Source organism: Oncorhynchus mykiss, chromosome 21, assembly GCF_057628025.1.
Source record: "Oncorhynchus mykiss isolate SJ-2025 chromosome 21, ASM5762802v1, whole genome shotgun sequence".
Classification (NCBI taxonomy): domain Eukaryota; kingdom Metazoa; phylum Chordata; class Actinopteri; order Salmoniformes; family Salmonidae; genus Oncorhynchus; species Oncorhynchus mykiss.
Genome location: NC_143042.1, coordinates 3,426,426 through 3,450,469, shown reverse-complemented (window position 1 = coordinate 3,450,469; position 24,044 = coordinate 3,426,426). Strand labels below are relative to the sequence as shown.

At 43.1% G+C, this 24,044-nt stretch overlaps 1 protein-coding gene across 2 annotated transcripts in view; it reads left to right on the top strand.

Moving 5' to 3' along the window:
- nell2b (NEL-like 2b) overlaps positions 1-24,044 on the top strand; it is a 113,605-nt gene that overhangs the window by 7,732 nt on the left and 81,829 nt on the right. The window contains exons 3-4 of one of the 2 annotated variants that reach the window (XM_090213480.1): positions 11,476-11,626; positions 17,717-17,890. In XM_090213480.1, the coding sequence (XP_090069606.1) occupies positions 11,476-11,626; positions 17,717-17,890 (325 nt within the window). Of the gene's footprint in view, positions 1-11,475; positions 11,666-17,716; positions 17,891-24,044 lie in introns of both variants that reach the window. The other variant, XM_090213481.1, reaches the window with a different exon arrangement.

The following is a 24,044-nucleotide window of genomic DNA, read 5'->3' as shown; positions in this document are numbered from 1 at the left end:
AATATATTTAATCCATTTAGAATTCGGGCTGTAACAGCACAAAACGTGGTATGAATCAAGGGTTATGAATATTTTCTGAAGGCACTGTATATATGATTCAAACAACTCAGGAATGAGAGGAATTGTAGCCAGTGTTTCTGCCTGCAGAGTGCTGTCTGTGTGTGTGTGTGTGTGTCCATACAGGAACATCCTACCACTGTTCTCCCTTCTCCTCTCTCCCAGAATTCTAGGCTTTCACAAGGATTAGATGGACCCCATTATGGTTTATCCGTCAACTACATCTATTCATCTATTATAGAAATGATATTTTCTCTTTCGTGTACAATTATAACCCACCTGTTCCCTTGATGCCTTCATAGAGATAATTGAAAGTTGTCATCATAGATATATGGTATCCAGAGGTGAAAGAGGATTCCACACCTGCCAAAGAATAGGTCATGAGTTTCATCAATCTCATCAGGTTTCATATCACAAACAAAGTCAGTGTGCCCCTCAACCCTGCTGAGTGAGTGAACCCTCCCTGTACAGATGTAGGATCATAATATGAGCAAGTTTGCTACAGCAGGAAAACAATCCTGTAGTATTAGGATTATAATTCATGTGCATTTTCGTAGAGGTTGATACATTTTTCGTAAGTGAAAATCAAGTCTGAAATTTCCTGCAACAGGGGGATCAAATTAAGATCCTACACCTGTACCTCTCCATGCTGACTGGATGCTCTCTCTCTGTTCAGTGCAGCAATCAGGTTGCTGCTTACTCATCACTCCAATAGAGACTGTATCTGCAACCGCACAGCAGGACAGGATGCCGTTAGTGTAGTGTTGTCGGCTCTACGTGTGTGTGTGTGCGTGCGTGTGTGTGTGTGAATGTAACACACATACACACATACACGTGAGATGCCATTCCTGTGCCCATTGCCAAGCTCTGTGTGTCAACCAGACAGAAGGGCAAGAGGCCTAACAGCGGTAGCAACATTAGTCATAGAACATATATCCATGATGCATTGGATAACAGGAAGCAGAGATTAAAGGCCTATGTGTTGGAAACAGTTCTGAGAGTATTTTGTTATGTATCCCAGAGAGGTACATTAGAAGTGATGTATCCCAGAGAGGTACATTATATGTGATGTATCCCAGAGAGGTACATTAGAAGTGATGTATCCCAGAGAGGTACATTAGAAGTGATGTATCCCAGAGAGGTACATTAGAAGTGATGTATCCCAGAGAGGTACATTAGAAGTGATGTATCCCAGAGAGGTACATTAGAAGTGATGTATTCTAGAGAGGTACATTATACGTGATGTATCCCAGAGAGGTACATTATATGTGATGTATCCCAGAGAGGTACATTAGAAGTGATGTATCCCAGAGAGGTACATTAGAAGTGTTGTATCCCAGAGAGGTACATTAGAAGTGATGTATCCCAGAGAGGTACATTAGAAGTGATGTATCCCAGAGAGGTACATTAGAAGTGATGTATCCCAGAGAGGTACATTAGAAGTGATGTATCCCAGAGAGGTACATTAGAAGTGATGTATTCAAGAGAGGTACATTAGAAGTGATGTATCCCAGAGAGGTACATTAGAAGTGATGTATCCCAGAGAGGTACATTAGAAGTGATGTATCCCAGAGAGGTACATTAGAAGTGATGTATCCCAGAGAGGTACATTAGAAGTGATGTATCCCAGAGAGGTACATTAGAAGTGATGTATTCTAGAGAGGTACATTAGAAGTGATGTATCCCAGAGAGGTACATTAGAAGTGATGTATCCCAGAGAGGTACATTAGAAGTGATGTATCCCAGAGAGGTACATTAGAAGTGATGTATCCCAGAGAGGTACATTAGAAGTGATGTATTCTAGAGAGGTACATTAGAAGGGATGTATCCCAGAGAGGTACATTAGAAGTGATGTATCCCAGAGAGGTACATTAGAAGTGATGTATCCCAGAGAGGTACATTAGAAGTGATGTATCCCAGAGAGGTACATTAGAAGTGATGTATCCCAGAGAGGTACATTAGAAGTGATGTATCCCAGAGAGGTACATTAGAAGTGATGTATCCCAGAGAGGTACATTAGAAGTGATGTATCCCAGAGAGGTACATTAGAAGTGATGTATTCTAGAGAGGTACATTAGAAGTGATGTATTCTAGAGAGGTACATTAGAAGTGATGTATCCCAGAGAGGTACATTAGAAGTGATGTATCCCAGAGAGGTACATTAGAAGTGATGTATCCCAGAGAGGTACATTAGAAGTGATGTATCCCAGAGAGGTACATTAGAAGTGATGTATTCTAGAGAGGTACATTAGAAGTGATGTATCCCAGAGAGGTACATTAGAAGTGATGTATTCTAGAGAGGTACATTAGAAGTGATGTATCCCAGAGAGGTACATTAGAAGTGATGTATCCCAGAGAGGTACATTAGAAGTGATGTATCCCAGAGAGGTACATTATATGTGATGTATCCCAGAGAGGTACATTAGAAGTGATGTATCCCAGAGAGGTACATTAGAAGTGATGTATTCTAGAGAGGTACATTAGAAGTGATGTATCCCAGAGAGGTACATTAGAAGTGATGTATCCCAGAGAGGTACATTAGAAGTGATGTATCCCAGAGAGGTACATTAGAAGTGATGTATCCCAGAGAGGTACATTAGAAGTGATGTATCCCAGAGAGGTACATTAGAAGTGATGTATCCCAGAGAGGTACATTAGAAGTGATGTATCCCAGAGAGGTACATTAGAAGTGATGTATTCTAGAGAGGTACATTAGAAGTGATGTATCCCAGAGAGGTACATTAGAAGTGATGTATCCCAGAGAGGTACATTAGAAGTGATGTATCCCAGAGAGGTACATTAGAAGTGATGTATCCCAGAGAGGTACATTAGAAGTGATGTATCCCAGAGAGGTACATTAGAAGTGCATCATTAAGTGGTAGAAGTAATATTTAGATCAAATGTTCTATCAGAACAAGATGTGATCTGGTTTCATCTGACCACTTGAGATTGAAACAGGATGATATTTCTCCAATGAATTGGTCTTATTTTGTAAAAGCGAGTCATCCTGTCTTCTAAGTGCTCTCTCTCCTTCTCTCTCTCCCTGTTGATCCCTCTGTCTCTCTGCCAGGCTGTAGGAATCTGCGCTGTTAATTCCCCTGCTTTAATTCAACGCTATTTGGAGTTGAGACACTTGTTCCCTGTGTAATGGCTACTTGTCATGAATCATTCAGCTGATTTAAATAGACACACACACATATGCACGCCCACAAGCAGACACACACACACACACACACACACACACACACACACACACACACACACACACACACACACACACACACACACACACACACAAACACGCATGCACGCACGCAAACACACACACGTTGGTTCCTGTGGCCACTTCCTGTGACCAGTTCCTGTGACCAAATCCATGGCATGTATCTTGATAAATCAAACTTTTACACCCCAAACTTGATAAAAACACAAGGCAGCATCTCATTAATCAATCTAGATGTAATCCCACGACTGCATGGCCAAGCACGACTCCAACACCATTACTAAGTTTGATGACGACACAGTGTAGGCCTGATCACCGACAATGAGAAGACAGCCTAGAGGTCAGAGAACTCGCAGTGTGGTGCCACGACAACAACCTCTCCCTCAATGTGAGCAAGACAAATGAGCTGATCGTGGACTACAGGAAAAGGCGGGCCGAACAGGCCCCCATTAACATCGACGGGGCTGTAGTGGAGCAGGTCGAGAGTTTCAAGTTCCTTGGTGTCCACATCAACAACAAACTATCATGGTCTAACACACCAAGACAGTTTTGATAAGGGCACGACAACACCTTTTCCCCCTCAAGAGACTGAAAAGACTTGTCATGGGTCTACAGATCCTCAAAATGTTTCATAGCTGCACCATCGAGAGCGTCCTGACCGGTTGCATCACCGCCTGGTATGGCAACTGTTCGGCATCCGACCATAAGGCTCTGCAGAGGGTAGTGTGTACGGCCCAGTACATCACTGGGGCCAAGCTTCCTACCATCCAGGACCTATATACTAGGCCCAAAAAATTGTCAAAGACTCCAGTAGCCCAAGTCATAGACCATGGTTGATGCTGTGGTTTATTTATAGTTTTCTCAGGGAGATAACTAACTAGTATTGTGATGATGGCTGCAGGCCGGTACAAGTGTGTGTGTGTGTGTTTGTTTGTGTCACCAGGCTGTGGTTCAATACAGCGGAGACAGAGTGTCTGACAGAAGGCCAGGCAGCAGGAACAGGAGAAGCCCTGAAAAAGAGAAAGAGAGACCTGGAAAGCCCTGAAATGAGGCCAGTCCCTCTGAGGCACCAGACAGGCAGGCTGGCTGGCTGTGTGTGTGTGTGTGTGTGTGTGTGTATGTGTGTGTGTGTGTGTGTGTGTGTGTGTGTGTGTGTGTGTGTGTGTGTGTGTGTGTGTGTGTGTGTGTGTGTGTGTGTGTGTGTGTGTGTGTGTGTGGAGCTTCTTATCTCTTCTCTCTGCATGTTGTATTGATCTGTATCACTACAACACTAACTGTAACCCAGGACAAAGTGACAGGATTTGTGTATCAGAGAGACAGAGAGAGACAGACAGAGAGAGACAGACAGAGAGAGATAGAGAGAGAGAGACAGAGAGAGAGACAGAGAGAGAGAGAGAGAGAGAGTCGAGAGAGAGAGAGAGAGAGAGAGAGAGAGAGAGAGAGAGAGAGAGAGAGAGACAAGAGTGTTATGTACACCCTCCCTCCCCCATCACCCACAGGTTAAGTCTTAAGAGGACAGTGGGGTAAAATAAAATAGACCATATGGTGCAGATTAGTAGTAATCTCCATGAATCTGAACCCTCTGACTGGGTGTTAAACCATTTCAACATTCATGAGAAACATACAGATGTTGTATCTTCATTTGACCAGTTTCTCAAAGCACGAAAATAATCCTGCAGCAACAGGACATGTGAATTATTATCTTGTTTCTAAACAATATACATGTTTGTATGGGTTGTAACATTTTTAAATAGGATAAATCAAGTCTGAATATTTGAAAGTGAATATTATAATCTTTAGAAGCCATTTTAATCCTTGAATACACTACAATGTGCATTTCCTGCTACACGGGACAATGATCTGCATCAAACGTAAGATATTACAACTGTAAAATGGGCACACATTCAATTTCCCTGTTCTGGTGAAAGCTGCTCAAGTCTTCTTGTTGTCTTGCAGATTTCTACACAGTGTGAGATGTGACCTCTAGACCTTCTGCTTATTTTCAAACAACTAATCCACATTTATTCAGCTTGAGTCAGTGGCCCACCTTGTCATTTCTAATTGGTTGAATTGCATTGTCTTCTGTGAGTTAGTTTATTGAAATATTGAATGCCTTGAATTATTTTGGGGGAAGAGCCCCCATTGCGTCTACTTCTAATGTATGTTAGAGAGTGTTAAGTGTGAGCGTTGTGAGATCGTGGTCCTTATGACATCACCACCCAACCAGTCCATATGGACACTTGTCAATTAAGGACAGACAGCTGGCTGTTGAACAGATACTGTTATAGACAGGGAGCATGAGGATAGGCTTCTCTCTCGTTCTCTCTCTCTGTTCTTTCTTTCTTCCTTTCTGATGACAGATGGAGAGAGGGGAGGGGGGTTGGATAGAGAGAGAATGGCTGTTGTTCCTCAACAAGAATGGTCACATGTTAGCCCACTGTGTGCTGCTGTTGAGAACAGCAACCCCCCCCCCCCCTCCCCACCACTACAATCATCTAAATGTCCTCATCAGCTATGTTACACAGTTGAGTATTTTAAAGTTGAGTTTAAAACAAATGACAGTATCATAATCAACTGTAGGGCCATGTCCCCAAGTACTTAAAATGGTAGTACATACTGTACCTATTGTAGTACATACTGTATATATGGTAGTATATACTATATATATATATATATATATATATATATATATGGTAGTACATACTGTACCTATTGTAGTACATACTGTATCTATGGTAGTATATACTATATATATATATATATATATATATATATATATATATATATATATATATATGGTAGTACATACTGTACCTATTGTAGTACATACTGTATCTATGGTAGTATATACTATATATATATATATATATATATATATATATATATATATATATATATATATGGTAGTACATACTGTAGCTATTGTAGTACATACTGTATCTATGGTAGTACATACTATATATATATATATATGGTAGTACATACTGTACCTATTGTAGTACATACTGTATCTATGGTAGTATATACTATATATATATATATATATATATATATATATATATATATATGGTAGTACATACTGTACCTATTGTAGTACATACTGTATCTATGGTAGTATATACTATATATATATATATATATATATATATATATATGGTAGTACATACTGTACCTATTGTAGTACATACTGTATCTATGGTAGTATATACTATATATATATATATATATATATATGGTAGTACATACTGTACCTATTGTAGTACTTACTGTATCTATTGTAGTATATACTATATATATATATATATATATATGGTAGTACATACTGTATTTATGGTAGTACATACTGTACCTATTGTAGTACATACTGTATCTATGGTAGTATATACTATATATATTAATGGTAGTACATACTGTATTTATGGTAGTATATACTGTATCTATGGTAGTAAATACTGTATCTATGGTAGTAAATACTGTATCTATGGTAGTAAAAACAGTATCTATGGTAGTATATACTGTATCTATGGTAGTAAATACTGTATCTATGGTAGTAAATACTGTATCTATGGTAGTAAAATGGTATATATGGTAGTATATACTGTATCTATGGTAGTATATACTATATATATATATATATATATATGGTAGTACATACTGTACCTATTGTAGTACATACTGTATCTATGGTAGTACATAGTGTATCTATGGTAGTATATACTATATATATATATATATATATATGGTAGTACATACTGTACCTATTGTAGTACATACTGTATCTATGGTAGTATATACTGTATCTACGGTAGTAAATACTGTATCTATGGTGGTAAATACTGTATCTATGGTAGTAAAAACGGTATATATGGTAGTATATACTGTATGTATGGGACATACAGTGCATTTGGAAAGTATTCAGACCCCTTGACTTTTCCCACATTTTGTTACGTTACAGCCTTATACTAAAATTGTTAAAATAAAAAATCTATCTATACATGATACCTAATAATAACAAAGCGAAACAGGTTTTTAGACATTTAAAAAACCCAGAAATAACTTATTTACATAAGTATTCAGACCCTTTGCTGTGAGACTCGAAATTGAGCTCGGGTGGATCCTGTTCCATTGATCATCCTTGAGATGTTTCTACAATTTCATTGGAGTCCAACTGTGGTAAATTAAATTGATTGGACATGATTTGGAAAGACACACACCTGTCTGTATAAGGTCTCACAGTTGACAGTGCATGTCAGAGCAAAAATCAAGTCATGAGGTCGAAGGAATTGTCCGAAGAACTCTGAGACAGGATTGTGTCGAGGCACAGATCTGGGGAAGGGTATCAAAACATTTCTGCAGCATTGAAGGTCCCCAAGAACACAGTGGCCTCCATCATTATTAAATGGAAGAAGTTTGGAACCACCAAGACTCTTCCTAGAGCTGACCGCCGGGCCAAACTGAGCAGTCTGGGGAGAAGGGCCTTGGTCAGGGAGGTGAGCAAGAACCCGATGATCACTCTGACAGAGATCCAGAGTTCCTGTGTGATGATGGGAGAACATTCCAGAAGGACAACAATCTCTACAGCACTCCACCAATTAGGCCTTTATGGTAGAGTGGTCAGATGGAAGCTACTCCTCAGTAAAAGGCACATGACAGTCCGCTTGGAGTTTTCTAAAAGGCACCTAAAGACTCTCAGACAATGAGAAACAAGATTCTCTGGTCTGATGAAACCAAGATTGAACTCTTTGACCTGAATGCTGAGCGTCACGTCTTGAGGAAACCTGGCACCATCCCTACGGTGAAGCATGGTGGTGGCAGTTTCATGCTGTTGGGATGTTTTTCAGTGGTATGGACTGGGAGACTAGTCAGGATCGAGGGAAAGACGAACAGAGCAAAGTACAGAGTGAATACCTGCTGTAGAGTGCTCAGGACCTCAGACTGGGGTGAAGGTTCACCTTCCAACAGGACAACGATCTTAAGCACACAGCCAAGACAACTCAGGTGTGGTTTCGGAACAAGTCTCTGAATGTCCTTGAGTGGCCCAGCCAGAGCACAGACTTGAACCCGATCAAACATCTCTGGAGAGATGGCGACGCTCCCACCTCCAACCTGACAGAGCTTGAGAGGCTCTACAGAGAAGAATGGAAGAAACTCCCCAAATACAGGTGTGCCAAGCTTGTATCGTAATACCCAAAAAGACTCAAGGCTGTAATCACTGCCAAAGGTGCTTCAACAAAGTACTGAGTAAAGGGTCTGAATCCTTGTGTAAATGTGATATTTCAGTTTTGTATTTTTAACACATTTGCAGAAATTTCTAGAAACCTGTTTTTGCTTTGTCATTATGGAATATTGTGTGTAGATGAGAAGAAACAAAACAATTTAATAAATGTTCTGGTCTGAATACTTTCCGAATGCACCGTACAGACCACATTGTTTTCTCCCCAGGTATTTTGAGCCTGTTCTCACCAGCTGTAGATGCTGTGTTTATGTCGTACAAGACCATGTAGCTGGTGTCAGTGTGAAGCGGTTGAATCGTGTCACGGCTCCCTGCATGCACCCCCCCCCCACACACACACACACACACACACACACTCCCTTCATCTCTTTTTGATGGTTCCATTAAAGGAGCGTAGATGTCTGAGGAGAGGATAGAGGGAGGTGAGTTGAGGATAGAGGGGTGGAAGGATGGAGAGATAGGTTCGGCCGAGGGAGAACAAAAGACAGCCAGAGATCAGGGCGCTCCCGTGGTTCCAATCCCTTCTCTCACTCTCTCTGTAGATACACTGGAAGTGAGGTGTTGTATCCGCGGTTAAAGGGAGCAGGGTTCTGTTCCTTTTCAATATGGAACACAACAGAGTACAGGATAGAATGTCGAACAGATGGTTTATTGACATGAGAGCCCGCTCAAAGGGTAGCGACCATGTGACCTTACTCATCAAGGTTAAATGATTGTACATGACACTAATTAACCAATATAACCACAGCTCTAAAACTGGGGACACACAGTACAACATATCTGTCATATCATATCTGTGATGATATTTTCAGTCTCAGAAACATACAGTATAATCTCTATCCCTGTGAGTGATCATGGTTTCAGTCTCAGAAACATACAGTTTAACATCTCTGTCCCTGTGAGTGATGATGGTTTCAGTCTCAGAAACATACAGTATAACATCTCTGTCCCTGTGAGTGATTGTGGTTGCTGTCTCCTTCTCTATCAGAAACTGAGACTGAAGGACAATCTATCCAGTAGCATTTTCTGTATCTCCATCTGTTCTTAACTATCTTGCCTAGTTAAAAAAAAAGGTAAAAAAAAAAAAAATGTATTTCAATTATGAGGTGTGCCTTGTTAAAAGTTCATTTGTGGACTTTCTATCCCTCTTAATGCGTTTGAGCCAATAAGTTGTGTTGTGACAAGATAGGGGGGTATACAGAAGATAGCCCTATTTGATAAAAGACCAAGTCCATATTATGGCAAGAACAGCTCAAATAAGCAAAGAGAAACGACAGTCCATCATTACTTTAAGACATGAAGGTCAGTCAATCCGGAAAAGGTCAAGAACTTTGAACATTTCTTCGAGTGCCGTCGCAAACAAACATCAAGCGCTATGATGAAACTGTCTCTCATGAGGACTGCCACAGGAAAGGAAGACCCAGAGTTACCTCTACTGCAGAGGGTAGGTTCATTTGAGTTACCTGCCTCAGAAATTGCAGCTCAAATAAATGCTTCACAGAGTTCAAGACACGTCTCAACATCAACTGTTCAAAGGAGACTGCGTAAATCAGTCCTTCATGCAAAGAAACCACTACTAAAGTGCACCACTAAGAAGAAGAGACTTGCTTTGGCCAAGAAACACGAGCAATGGACATTAGACCGGTGGAAAATCTGTCCTTTGGTCTGAGGAGTCCAAACTTGAGAGTTTTGGTTCCAACCGCAGTGTCTTTGTGAGACGCAGAGTAGGTGAACGGATGATCTCCACATGTGTGGTTCCCACCGTGAAGCATGGAGGAGGAGGTGTGATAGTGTGGGGGTGTTTTGCTGTTGACACTGTCTGTTATTTATTTAGAATTCAAGGCACACTTAACCAGCATGGCTACCACAGTATTCTGCAGCGAATGCCATCCTATCTGGTTTGCTCTCAGTGGGCCTATCATTTGTTTTTCAACAGGACAATGAACCAACACACCTACAGGCTGGGGCGGCAGGGTAGCCTAGTGGTTAGAGCGTTGGAAGGTAACCGGAAGGTTGCGAGTTCAAACCCCCGAGCTGACAAGGTACAAATCTGTCGTTCTGCCCCTGAACAGGCACTGTTCCCAGGCCGTCATTGAAAATAAGAATTTGTTCTTAACTGACTTGCCTGGTTAAATAAAGGTAAAAAAAAATAAATAAAAAAAGGTCTATTTGACCAAGAAGGAGAGTTATGGAGTGCTGCATCAGATGACCTGGCCTCCACAATCACCCGACCTCAACCCAATTAAGATGGGTTGGGGATGGGTTGGAGCGTGGAGTGAAGGAAAAGCAGCCAACAAATGCTCAGCATATGTGGGAACTCCTTCAAGACTGTTTAAAAAGTATTCCAGGTGAAGCTGGTTGAGAGAATGGCAAGAGTGTGCAAAGCTGTCATCAAGGCAAAGTGTGGATTTGAAGAATCTCAAATATAAAATATATTTTGATTTGTTTAACAAGAATTGAAGCTTTCTGCCAACATCAGATATGTCTATGTCCTTGGATTTTTTGTTGTTGTTACTTACAACCCTTGAATGAGTAGGCTTGTCCAAACTTTTGACTGGTACTATATTTTGTTGGATAACCATAATGCAGTGTGTCCTAAATCTCTCCTCCAGTACCCACAGCCGTTACATTTATAGATCAACTCTAATTTTAGCACCTGTTTGAACTACAGCGCTTGATGTTCATTTGTGACCAACAACACTAAGATTCAGAGATCTTTCTCTCTCTCTGCTTTCTCTATCTCTGCCTTTTCTCTCTCTGCTTTCTCTCTCTCTGCTTTCTCTCTCTGCTTTCTCTCTCTCTGCCTTTTCTCTCTCTCTCTCTCTCTCTCTCTCTCTCTCTCTCTCTCTCTCTCTCTCTCTCTTTCTCTCTCTCTGCTTTCTCTCTCTCTCTGCTCTCTCTCTCTCTCTGTTCTCTCTCTCTCTGCTTTCTCTTTCTCTGCTTTCTCTCTCTCTCTCCTCAGACTCATGGAGGAACGTGAGGGTGAAGGAGGATGTAGCAGAGGTGATGCTCCAGAAGCTGAGAGACAAGACAGAGTTCACTGTGCTGGCCACTCTGAAGCAGGAGAGACTCAACTCTGGAGTCCTGCTCTCCATACACTATGCAGAACACAGGTAAGACACAGTCCTCTCCATACACTATGCAGAACACAGGTAAGACACAGTCCTCTCCATAAACTATGCAGAACACAGGTAAGACACAGTCCTCTTCATACACCATGCGGAACACAGGTAAGACACACATCTTGATTTAGAAACCATTTGTGTGCTGTTATGTAATGGAGGTAAGAACGTGTGTCTGACTGGTTGAAGTCCAGTCAGAGACACTATAGAGGACCCTGGTTGAAGTCCAGTCAGAGACACTATAGAGGACCCTGGTTGAAGTCCAGTCAGAGACACTATAGAGGACCCTGGTTGAAGTCCAGTCAGAGACACTATAGAGGACCCTGGTTGAAGTCCAGTCAGAGACACTACAGAGGACCCTGGTTGAAGTCCAGTCAGAGACATTATAGAGGACTCTGGTTGAAGTCCAGTCAGAGACATTATAGAGGACCCTGGTTGAAGTCCAGTCAGAGACACTATAGAGGACTCTGGTTGAAGTCCCGTCAGAGATATTATAGAGGACCCTGGTTGAAGTTCCTTCAGAGACATTATAGAGGACCCTGGTTGAAGTCCAGTCAGAGACATTATAGAGGACCCTGGTTGAAGTCCAGTCAGAGACACTATAGAGGACTCTGGTTGAAGTCCAGTCAGAGACACTGTAGAGGACCCTGGTTGAAGTCCAGTCAGAGACATTATAGAGGACCCTGGTTGAAGTCCAGTCAGAGACATTATAGAGGACCCTGGTTGAAGTCCAGTCAGAGACATTATAGAGGACCCTGGTTGAAGTCCAGTCAGAGACACTATAGAGGACCCTGGTTGAAGTCCAGTCAGAGACATTATAGAGGACCCTGGTTGAAGTCCAGTCAGAGACACTATAGAGGACCCTGGTTGAAGTCCAGTCAGAGACATTATAGAGGACCCTGGTTGAAGTCCAGTCAGAGACACTATACAGGACCCTGGTTGAAGTCCAGTCAGAGACACTATAGAGGACCCTGGTTGAAGTCCAGTCAGAGACATTATAGAGGACTCTGGTTGAAGTCCAGTCAGATACATTATAGAGGACTCTGGTTGAAGTCCAGTCAGAGACATTATAGAGGACTCTGGTTGAAGTCCAGTCAGAGACATTATAGAGGACCCTGGTTGAAGTCCAGTCAGACACTATAGTTGAAGTCCAGTCAGACACTGTAGAGGACCCTGGTTGAAGTCCAGTTAGACACTATAGAGGACCCTGGTTGAAGTCCAGTCAGAGACACTATAGTTGAAGTCCAGTCAGACACTGTAGAGGACCCTGGTTGAAGTCCAGTTAGACACTATAGAGGACCCTGGTTGAAGTCCAGTTAGACACTATAGAGGACCCTGGTTGAAGTCCAGTCAGAGACACTATAGAGGAACCTGGTTGAAGTCCAGTCAGACACTATAGAGGACCCTGGTTGAAGTCCAGTTAGACACTATAGAGGACCCTGGTTGAAGTCCAGTCAGAGACACTATAGAGGAACCTGGTTGAAGTCCAGTCAGACACTATAGAGGACCCTGGTTGAAGTCCAGTCAGACACTATAGAGGACCCTGGTTGAAGTCCAGTTAGACACTATAGAGGACCCTGGTTGAAGTCCAGTCAGAGACATTATAGAGGACCCTGGTTGAAGTCCAGTCAGACACTATAGAGGACTCTGGTTGAAGTCCAGTCAGAGACATTATAGAGGACCCTGGTTGAAGTCCAGTCAGACACTATAGAGGACTCTGGTTGAAGTCCAGTCAGAGACATTATAGAGGACCCTGGTTGAAGTCCAGTCAGACACTATAGAGGACTCTGGTTGAAGTCCAGTCAGAGACATTATAGAGGACCCTGGTTGAAGTCCAGTCAGACATTATAGAGGACTCTGGTTGAAGTCCAGTCAGAGACACTATAGTTGAAGTCCAGTCAGAGACACTATAGAGGAACCTGGTTGAAGTCCAGTCAGACACTATAGAGGACCCTGGTTGAAGTCCAGTCAGACACTATAGTGGGCCCTGGTTGAAGTCCAGTTAGACACTATAGAGGACCCTGGTTGAAGTCCAGTCAGACACTATAGAGGACCCTGGTTGAAGTCCAGTCAGACACTATAGAGGACCCTGGTTGAAGTCCAGTCAGACACTATAGAGGACCCTGGTTGAAGTCCAGTCAGACACTGTAGAGGACCCTGGTTGAAGTCCAGTCAGAGACACTATAGAGGAACCTGGTTGAAGTCCAGTCAGACACTATAGAGGACCCTGGTTGAAGTCCAGTCAGAGACATTATAGATGACCCTGGGTGAAGTCCAGTCAGAGACACTATTGAGGACCCTGGTTGAAGTCCAAAAAGGATGAAACGAAGTGAATGGAATGGTATAAATAAACAGGCATTTGATGAGATTCCATTAATTCCGTTCCAGCCATTACTATGAGGCATTACTATGAGGCATTACTATGAGGCATTACTATGAGGCATTACTATGAGGCATTACTATGAGGCATTACTATGAGGCATTACTATGAGGCATTACTATGAGCCATTACTATGAGCCATTACTATGAGCCAGTCCTCCCCATTTAAATTTCCACCAACCACCACTGGACTCCATATGTGGACCCTGTAATAAAGAGGCAAGAAGCTGAAAGGTCCGGGCCTTGGGTAACGGCAGTACAACGCTGACCTACACCAACCAGTCATACAGATCAGACTGTGTACCACCTGTCAAGATTTCCCAAGTGTCATCTCATAAAGTTCAGCCTGCCATTGTTTTTATGGTGTGTGATTTGGGCATGGTTTTCACGAGGTCATTTGAACAGTAGTATTAGCACTTCACTGCCAAGGCTCTGTTGTTGTTCTGAAGACAGTCCATATTAGGTTAAACAGTCAGATTATGATTTATCCCCGTTTTCATTGTTCCTACCTCCAAGGACAGCTTTATATGGATTTTTTCATTTTCTTTAATCTTAAATGTGGAAAATAAATCCTTTGGGAGAAGCAGAGCAAATCAGCTGGTCCTTTCTTCAGTGGAAGCATTCTATCCCTCTATCCTTCTGATGTTCCTCTGTCCTTTTAGTAATGGCTTCAATCTATCCCTTCATCCATCCATTCCTCTATCCCTCCGCCCCTACATCGTTCTCTCTTTCTTCCCAATCACTGATGTAATGGCTTCAATCTATCCATTTATCTATCTATCTATCTATCTATCTATCTATCTATTCAATTCAATTGAAGGGGCTTTATTGGCATGGGAAACATGTGTTAACATTGCCAAAGCAAGTGAGGTAGATAATATATAAAGTGAAATAAACAAAAAAAATTAACAGTAAACATTACACATACAGAAGTTTCAAAACAATAAAGACAATCCAAATGTCATATTATATATATATACAGTGTTTTAACAATGTACAAATGGTTAAAGGACACAAGATAAAATAAATAAGCATAAATATGGGTTGTATTTACAATGGTGTTTGTTCTTCACTGGTTGCCCTTTTCTCGTGGCAACAGGTCACAAATCTTGCTGCTGTGATGGCACACTGTGGAATTTCACCCAGTAGATATGGGAGTTTATCAAAATTGGATTTGTTTTCGAATTCTTTGTGGATCTGTGTAATCTGAGGGAAATATGTCTCTCTAATATGGTCATACTTTGGGCAGGAGGTTAGGAAGTGCAGCTCAGTTTCCACCTCATTTTGTGGGCAGTGAGCACATAGCCTGTCTTTTGAGAGCCATGTCTGCCTACGGCGGCCTTTCTCAATAGCAAGGCTATGCTCACTGAGTCTGTACATAGTCAAAGCTTTCCTTAAGTTTGGGTCAGTCACAGTGGTCAGGTATTCTGCCACTGTGTACTCTTTGTTTAGGGCCAAATATATATCTATCTATCTATCTATCTATCTATCTATCTATCTATCTATCTATCTATCTATCTATCTATCTAATTATTTTTTCTTCCAATCATTTATGTAATGGCTTCAATCTATCCCTTCATCTCTCCATCAATCCATCCCTCCATACTTCCAAACCTTTCTGCAGATGGATAAACAGACAGAGGCATATCTCGAATGATTGATTTTCTGTAGTCAGTGTTGGAGAAAGACCTGTGACATTTTCTCCCCCCAGACACAGTATTGATGACATGGCCTCTAAGGTCACAGTCAACCTGTCATCTTCCTTTAACTCATGGATCAGTGCTTTATTAACACACACACACACACACACACACACACACACACACACACACACACACACACACACACACATACACAACTACACCTGTCGGTGCAGGTGTAGTTTTAGCTCTAGCAGTCTGGAGAGAGAGAGAGTGACCAGAGAGATGAATACTCTGGCTGGGTGTTCTAATCAGAGAGATGAATGCTCTGGCTGGGTGTTCTAATCAGAGAGATTAATAATCTGGCTGTAAACTCCTCTGTAAACTCCTATGTAAACTCCTCTGTAAACTCCTCTGTAAACTTCTCTGTAATCTCCTCTGTAAACTTCTCTGTAAACTCTCCTCTGTAAACTCCTCTGTAAACTCCTATGTAAACTCCTCTGTAAACTCCTCTGTAAACTTATCTGTAATCTCCTCTGTAAACTTCTCTGTAAACTCTCCTCTGTAAACTCCTCTGTAAACTCCTCCGTAAACTACTCTGTAATGTCCTCCGTAAACTCCTCAGTAAACTCCTCTGTAAACTCCTATGTAAACTCCTCTGTAAACTCCTCTGTAAACTTCTCTGTAAACTCCTCTGTAAACTCTCCTCTGTAAACTCCTCTGTAAACTCCTCCGTAAACTCCTCTGTAATCTCCTCCGTAAACTCCTCAGTAAACTCCTCTGTAAACTCCTCTGTAAACTCCCCTCTGTAAACTCCTACGTAAACTCCTACGTAAACAAACTCCTCTGTAAACTCTCCTCTGTAAACTCCTCTGTAAACTCTCCTCTGTAAACTCCTCTGTAATCTCCTTCGTAAACTCCTCTGTAAACTCTCCTCTGTAAACTCCTCTGTAAACTCTCCTCTGTAAACTCCTCCGTAAACAAACTCCTCTGTAAACTCCTCCGTAAACTCCTCTGTAAACTCTTCCGTAAACTCTCCTCTGTAATTGAGGAATTCTTTCTTGTAAGTGTTTTCAACTGTAGTCCCTGTAGTCCCTGTAGTTCCTGCAGTCCCCGTAGTCCCCGCAGTCCCCGTAGTCCCCGCAGTCCCCGTAGTCCCTGCAGTCCCCGTAGTCCCCGCAGTCCCCGTAGTCCCTGCAGTCCCCGTAGTCCCCGCAGTCCCCGTAGTCCCCGTAGTCCCCGCAGTCCCCGTAGTCCCTGCAGTCCCCGTAGTCCCTGCAGTCCCCATAGTCCCTGCAGTCCCTGCAGTCCCCGTAGTCCCTGCAGTCCCCGTAGTCCCTGTAGTCCCTGTAGTCCCTGCTGTCCCTGTAGTCCCTGCTGTCCCTGTAGTCCCTGTAGTCCCTGCTGTCCCTGTAGTCCCCGTAGTCCCCGCAGTCCCTGTAGTCCCTGTAGTCCCTGCAGTCCCTGTAGTCCCTGTAGTTCCTGCAGTCCTTGTAGTCCCTGCAGTCCCCGTAGTCCCCACAGTTTCTGTAGTCACCGCAGTCCCTGTAGTCCCCGTAGTCCCCGTAGGCCCCACAGCCCCCGTAGTCCCCGCAGTCCCCGTAGTCCCCGTAGTCCCCGCAGTCCCCGTAGTCCCTGCAGTCCCCGTAGTCCCTGCAGTCCCCATAGTCCCTGCAGTCCCTGCAGTCCCCGTAGTCCCTGCAGTCCCCGTAGTCCCTGTAGTCCCTGTAGTCCCTGCAGTCCCTGCTGTCCCTGTAGTCCCCGTAGTCCCCGCAGTCCCTGTAGTCCCTGTAGTCCCTGCAGTCCCTGTAGTCCCTGTAGTCCCTGCAGTCCCTGTAGTCCCTGTAGTTTTAAGAGCAATGCAACTACTGTTGATTTACTTGTTTGAATGTGTCTGCAGCTTTTTCCCTGCAGCTTTTCAGTCCCACTTTTTAGTGCTCTGAATGATGACACGTTGTACCACAGAAACAGTAGTTTCAAAAGGAAAAACCTACAGCAATGACCTCTCAGGCGTCAGCCATTCTAACAGATACTAATAGATTGAGTGTGTCTGTTATCCAGGTATCTGGAGTTGGAGAGCAGTGGGCAGCGTAATGAGATCCGTCTCCACTACCGTACCAGGGACCAGCGGCAACACACTGAGGGGTTCCCCTACTCCCTGGCAGACGACCGTTGGCACAAGCTGTCTGTGGCCGTCAGTGTCTCCCACGTGGTGCTGCACGTCGACTGTAACAGGTGAGTGTGGGCACTGGGAGGGGAGAGGGAGAGAGAGTTTAATGTTAATGTTTAATGTTAATTTTTATTGTTTATTTCACTTTTGTTTATTATTTACACTACCGTTCAAAAGTTTGGGGTCACTTAGAAATGTCCTTGTTTTTGAAAGAAAATCACATTTTTTGTCCATTAAAATAACATCAAATTGATCAGAAATGCAGTGTAGACATTGTTCATGTTGTAAATGACTATTGTAGCTGGAAACGGCAGATTTTTAATGGAATATCTACATAGGCGCACAGAGGCCCATTATCAGCAACCATCACTCCTGTGTTCCCACGGCATGTTGTGTTAGCTAATCCAAGTTTATCATTTTAAAAGGCTAATTGATCATTAGAAAAACCTTTTGCATTTGTGCTGATTACAGTTTTTTTACAATCGCTAGGACCCATTTCTCAATACTTAGGTCACTTTTTCAAAACTCTTCACCCAGTTCTCCTAACTAACTTTCAGCTTGGCACAGCAGTTCATTTCACGTTGAAAATGTACTAAAACTACCAAAACACTTCATACATGTCTGAAATCAACTCGTTGTTCCAGAACACTGGCAAAGGTTGTCACCCAACGAGCACATTTTGCCAGTCATAAAACAACGACCTAAACAACACTAACAACAGGTAGCATTACACAATGTTTTCTGTACAAAACAAGAATGACACCTCTCTACTGTTTAGAATTCACTGCAGTATATGTTACAGGAATGTATCAGACATGATGCAATGTGCTCCAATATGTTTTATGTCATTTTATGGCATTGAGTGATTCCAAAATACAATCATTTGTATGTACACCATCTACAGATACAGATACGGTACCAATGCTAGTCAACCCTGTCTTCTGCATTTGGCCACAGGTTCTCATCCACGTCACATCTTATGTCATCCTGGGCAATACACCTAGGAAAGAATATGTTGGCATGCCTAGTCTATCCCTGGCAATCTTCTGCAGATATGTCCAGGCATCCAACATTCATTGCGTCCAGGAGGGACATTTGATCATGTGGATGGTGGTCATAAACCTTCTACCTCCACGAGGAAAATAATTCCTCTATGGGGTTGAGGAATAGAGAGTAAGGTGGGAGGAAAATAATTCCTCTATGGGGTTGAGGAATAGAGAGTAAGGAAGGAGGAAAATAATTCCTCTATGGGGTTGAGGAATGGAGAGTAAGGAAGGAGGAAAATAATTCCTCTATGGGGTTGAGGAATGGAGAGTAAGGAAGGAGGAAAATAATTCCTCTATGGGGTTGAGGAATGGAGAGTAAGGAAGGAGGAAAATAATTCCTCTATGGGGTTGAGGAATAGAGAGTAAGGAAGGAGGAAAATAATTCCTCTATGGGGTTGAGGAATGGAGAGTAAGGAAGGAGGAAAATAATTCCTCTATGGGGTTGAGGAATAGAGAGTAAGGAAGGAGGAAAATAATTCCTCTATGGGGTTGAGGAATGGAGTGTAAGGAAGGAGGAAAATAATTCCTCTATGGGGTTGAGGAATAGAGAGTAAGGAAGGAGGAAAATAATTCCTCTATGGGGTTGAGGAATGGAGAGTAAGGAAGGAGGAAAATAATTCCTCTATGGGGTTGAGGAATGGAGAGTAAGGAAGGAGGAAAATAATTCCTCTATGGGGTTGAGGAATGGAGAGTAAGGAAGGAGGAAAATAATTCCTCTATGGGGTTGAGGAATAGAGAGTAAGGAAGGAGGAAAATAATTCCTCTATGGGGTTGAGGAATAGAGAGTAAGGAAGGAGGAAAATAATTCCTCTATGGGGTTGAGGAATAGAGAGTAAGGAAGGAGGAAAATAATTCCTCTATGGGGTTGAGGAATAGAGAGTAAGGAAGGAGGAAAATAATTCCTCTATGGGGTTGTGGAATGGAGAGTAAGGTGGGAGGAAAAGGGACATCATCCTGGGATGGGCTGCAAACCACTCTGTGACTGTATGGGAGGGGTGAAATGCCACATTGTCCCATACAATTACAAACGTTTCCGCCTCACTGCAACCCTTTCCTCACCTGACCCACCCCTTCCATAGAGGTCATCCAGGAATGTAATGAGACGCTCGGTGTTGTTTGGCCCAATTAGCAGTTTGTCTAACAGAAATCCAACAGAGGATATTGCTCCACACATTGTGATATTGTCACCCCTCTGGCCCGGGACATCCACTGAGGCTCTTTTCCCAATAACATTCCTTCCTCGTCGCCGTGTTTTGGCCAAGTTGAAACCAGCCTACTCCACAAAGATGAATATGTGGGGTGTTTGCCTGGCTTCAATCTCCATGACTCTCTAAAATAAATCCACAAGGCAACATAAGAGTTAGGCTATTACGGTAGTTTGCATTATACCTTAAAACATGCCATTGTGTGCCTCTGCCCTGTTTGGTTTAGTTCAAAACCAGTTCTGTATTATATAGTCATCTTACCTGGACTTATTGGTTCCTGAGTTGCTTGACTCGCTCAGAGTTCCTCTCAAAGGGGACAGTGTACAACTGCTTCATCCTGACTTGATGTTGTTTCAGGACTCTAGAAATATTTGTTATGCTTACATTGCCTGCCAACACTCGTCCCGAATCTGTGAGTTTTATGCCATTGTTTCTGATAACCATATCAACGATTGCAGTTTCCTGCACAGCAGTGAACATCCTACCTCTCCCGCCTGTAGGAGGTAACCGTTGGGTCCTAAGCCGGAATACAAAAACAATTACAATTACACACAGGTAGGTTTGGAGGCTTTGCTCAATTACACACAGGTAGGTTTGGAGGCTTTGCTCAACTGACTTCTGTAATGCTCGGTTCAGTCAGATGCCCTTGCAGAACGAACATCTTACCTGTTGTTTAGCCGGACATTTCTCAGAATAGATGGCACTGTTGAGTGTTGCAGATTTGGCTGCACTCTCAGACCAGCCTCTCTCATTGATAGACCATGATTTATCACATGATCAATTATAGTGGCCCTAATCTCATGTGAGACTACAGCTCTTGATCTTCCTCTCAGTCTTCTTCCACCATGCATACGTACTCCTCTCCCTCTTCCTCTTCCTCTCCCAGCCACTCTTCTTCCTCTGTCAGCCACTTCTCTATCTCTGTCTGGGTCCATGTTTACATTACAGTACAGCATTATTCCTAAGATGTCCCCTTTTGTATAGACGGTAATGAAATTGAAAGACTAACACCTGGGTAGGTGTTCAGCTACAATGGGAATCAGCTGTGGTTGGCCTAATTGTTTTGATAGTATTTCATTTTTTAGATTTAGAATACATCTCAAAACGGTATTACTGTAGAAATGTAGGAAATGTATGTCTTATTCAATTTTGTGTTATTTTAGGGTTTAAACTTAAGTTTAACAGTTTTGAAAAGAGTATGTAAACATGTGCAAATTGGCCTGTAGGTACACAGAGTTTTGGTGGTGGTTGTGTCTGAGTGAGAAAAGAGTTCATGGAAATTGAAAGATGTAGTCATTGAATGCATTTTGTGCCAAAGCAATGAAAAATTATCCATAGTTTAGCCCACATAGACTGCTGTTATGCTCACTGTGTGAAGAGTTTTGAAAAAGTGGCCTAAGTATTGAGAAATGGGTCTTAGCGATTGTAAAAAATTGTAAAGAACCAATAAAATATTATACCAGCCATCTTTAGACTAGTTGAGTATCTAGAGCATGAGCATTTGTGGGTTCGATTACAGGCTCAAAATGTCTAGAAACAAAGAACTTTCTTCTGAAACTAGTCAGTCTATTCTCTTTCTGAGAAATGAAGGCTATTCCATGCGAGAATTTGCCAAGAAACTGAAGATCTCGTACAACACTGTGTAGGTCCTGGTGCACAACTGAGCAAGAGGACAAGTACATTAGAGTGTCTAGTTTGAGAAACAGATGCCTCACAAGTCCTCAACTGGCAGCTTCATTAAATAGTACCCGCAAAACACCATTCTCAACGTCAACAGTGAAGAGGCGACTCCGGGATGCTGGCCTTCTAGGCAGAGTTGCAAAGAAAAAGCCATATCTCAGACTGGATAAGATTAAGATGGGGAAAAGAACACAGACACTGGAGAGAGGAACTCTGCCTAGAAGGCCAGCATCGCGGAGTCGCCTCTTCACTGTTGACGTTGAGACTGGTGTTCTCAAACTAGACACTCTAATGTACTTGTCCTAACGATCAATTAGCCTTTTAAAATGATAGACTTGGATTAGCTAACACAACGTGCCATTGGAACACAGGAGTGATGATTGCTGATGATGAACCTCTGTACACCTATGTAGATATTCCATTAAAAATCAGCCGTTTCCAGCTACAATAGTCATTCACAACATTAACAATGTCTACACTGTATTTCTGATCAATTTGATGTTATTTTAATGGACAAAAAATAGATTTTCTTTAAAACTTTTGAATGGTAGTGTACTTCACTTGCTTTGGCAATGTTAACATATGTTTCCCATGCCAATAAAGCACATGAATTGAATTGAGAGACACAGAGAGAGCAGAAAGGGTTGTCGTGAATGGAGGGAGAGAGAATACCTTTAGGGTACCACTGCTTTACGCTTGGAACACACCGACAGCGTCACTGCGTTTTGGTACACCAGAAAGACATTCATGTACACCAGAAAGACTTTCCAATGAAACGCTGCGTATGCCTTGCAGCACAGCATTGCAGAGGCAGCTGCAGTGTGTTCTGTGTGGTGCATATGTTGGATTTATCGAACGTATGGGTCAAACTGTATGTGTAGACGGCGTGCCAGAAACGGTAGCAGAAGGTGAATGTTGAACTTTTGTTGCACACAGATCCAGATGATGCTGCGTATTATTTGCACCATGACGCTGTCGGGGTGTTGGAAGTGTTAGGGATGCCAATGGTGAGCGGGATGGTGTAACAACCCAGCACTATAACACCTGAGTCAGCTAATAAACCAATCATCCAGGTCTTGATGATCTGGTGAAGCAGGTGTTATTGTGGAAGGCTGAACGTGAGCAGGGCTGGGAGTGAACAACTACAGCCTGGGTAGTACTGCTGTTGTGTCTCCTAAAGCAGGGCTGGGAGTGAACAACTACAGCCCTGGGTAGTATCGCTGTTGTGTCTCCTAAAGCAGGGCTGGGAGTGAAGAACTACAGCCCTGGGTAGTACTGCTGTTGTGTCTCCTAAAGCAGGGCTGGGAGTGAAGAACTACAGCCCTGGGTAGTACCGCTGTTGTGTCTCCTAAAGCAGGGCTGGGAGTGAAGAACTACTGCCCTGGGTAGTACTGCTGTTGTGTCTCCTAAAGCAGGGCTGGGAGTGAAGAACTACGGCCCTGGGTAGTACTGCTGTTGTGTCTCCTAAAGCAGGGCTGGGAGTGAACAACTACAGCCCTGGGTAGTACTGCTGTTGTGTCTCCTAAAGCAGGGCTGGGAGTGAAGAACTACAGCCCTGGGTAGTACTGCTGTTGTGTCTCCTAAAGCAGGGCTGGGAGTGAAGAACTACGGCCCTGGGTAGTACTGCTGTTGTGTCTCCTAAAGCAGGGCTGGGAGTGAACAACTACAGCCTTGGGTAGTACTGCTGTTGTGTCTCCTAAAGCAGGGCTGGGAGTGAACAACTACAGCCTTGGGTAGTACTGCTGTTGTGTCTCCTAAAGCAGGGCTGGGAGTGAACAACTACAGCCTTGGGTAGTACTGCTGTTGTGTCTCCTAAAGCAGGGCTGGGAGTGAACAACTACAGCCTTGGGTAGTACTGCTGTTGTGTCTCCTAAAGCAGGGCTGGGAGTGAACAACTACAGCCTTGGGTAGTACTGCTGTTGTGTCTGCTAAAGCAGGGCTGGGAGTGAAGAACTACAGCCCTGGGTAGTACTGCTGTTGTGTCTCCTAAAGCAGGGCTGGGAGTGAACAACTACAGCCTTGGGTAGTACTGCTGTTGTGTCTCCTAAAGCAGGGCTGGGAGTGAAGAACTACAGCCCTGGGTAGTACCGCTGTTGTGTCTCCTAAAGCAGGGCTGGGAGTGAAGAACTACAGCCCTGGGTAGTACTGCTGTTGTGTCTCCTAAAGCAGGGCTGGGAGTAAAGAACTACAGCCCTGGGTAGTACTGCTGTTGTGTCTCCTAAAGCAGGGCTGGGAGTGAAGAACTACGGCCCTGGGTAGTACTGCTGTTGTGTCTCCTAAAGCAGGGC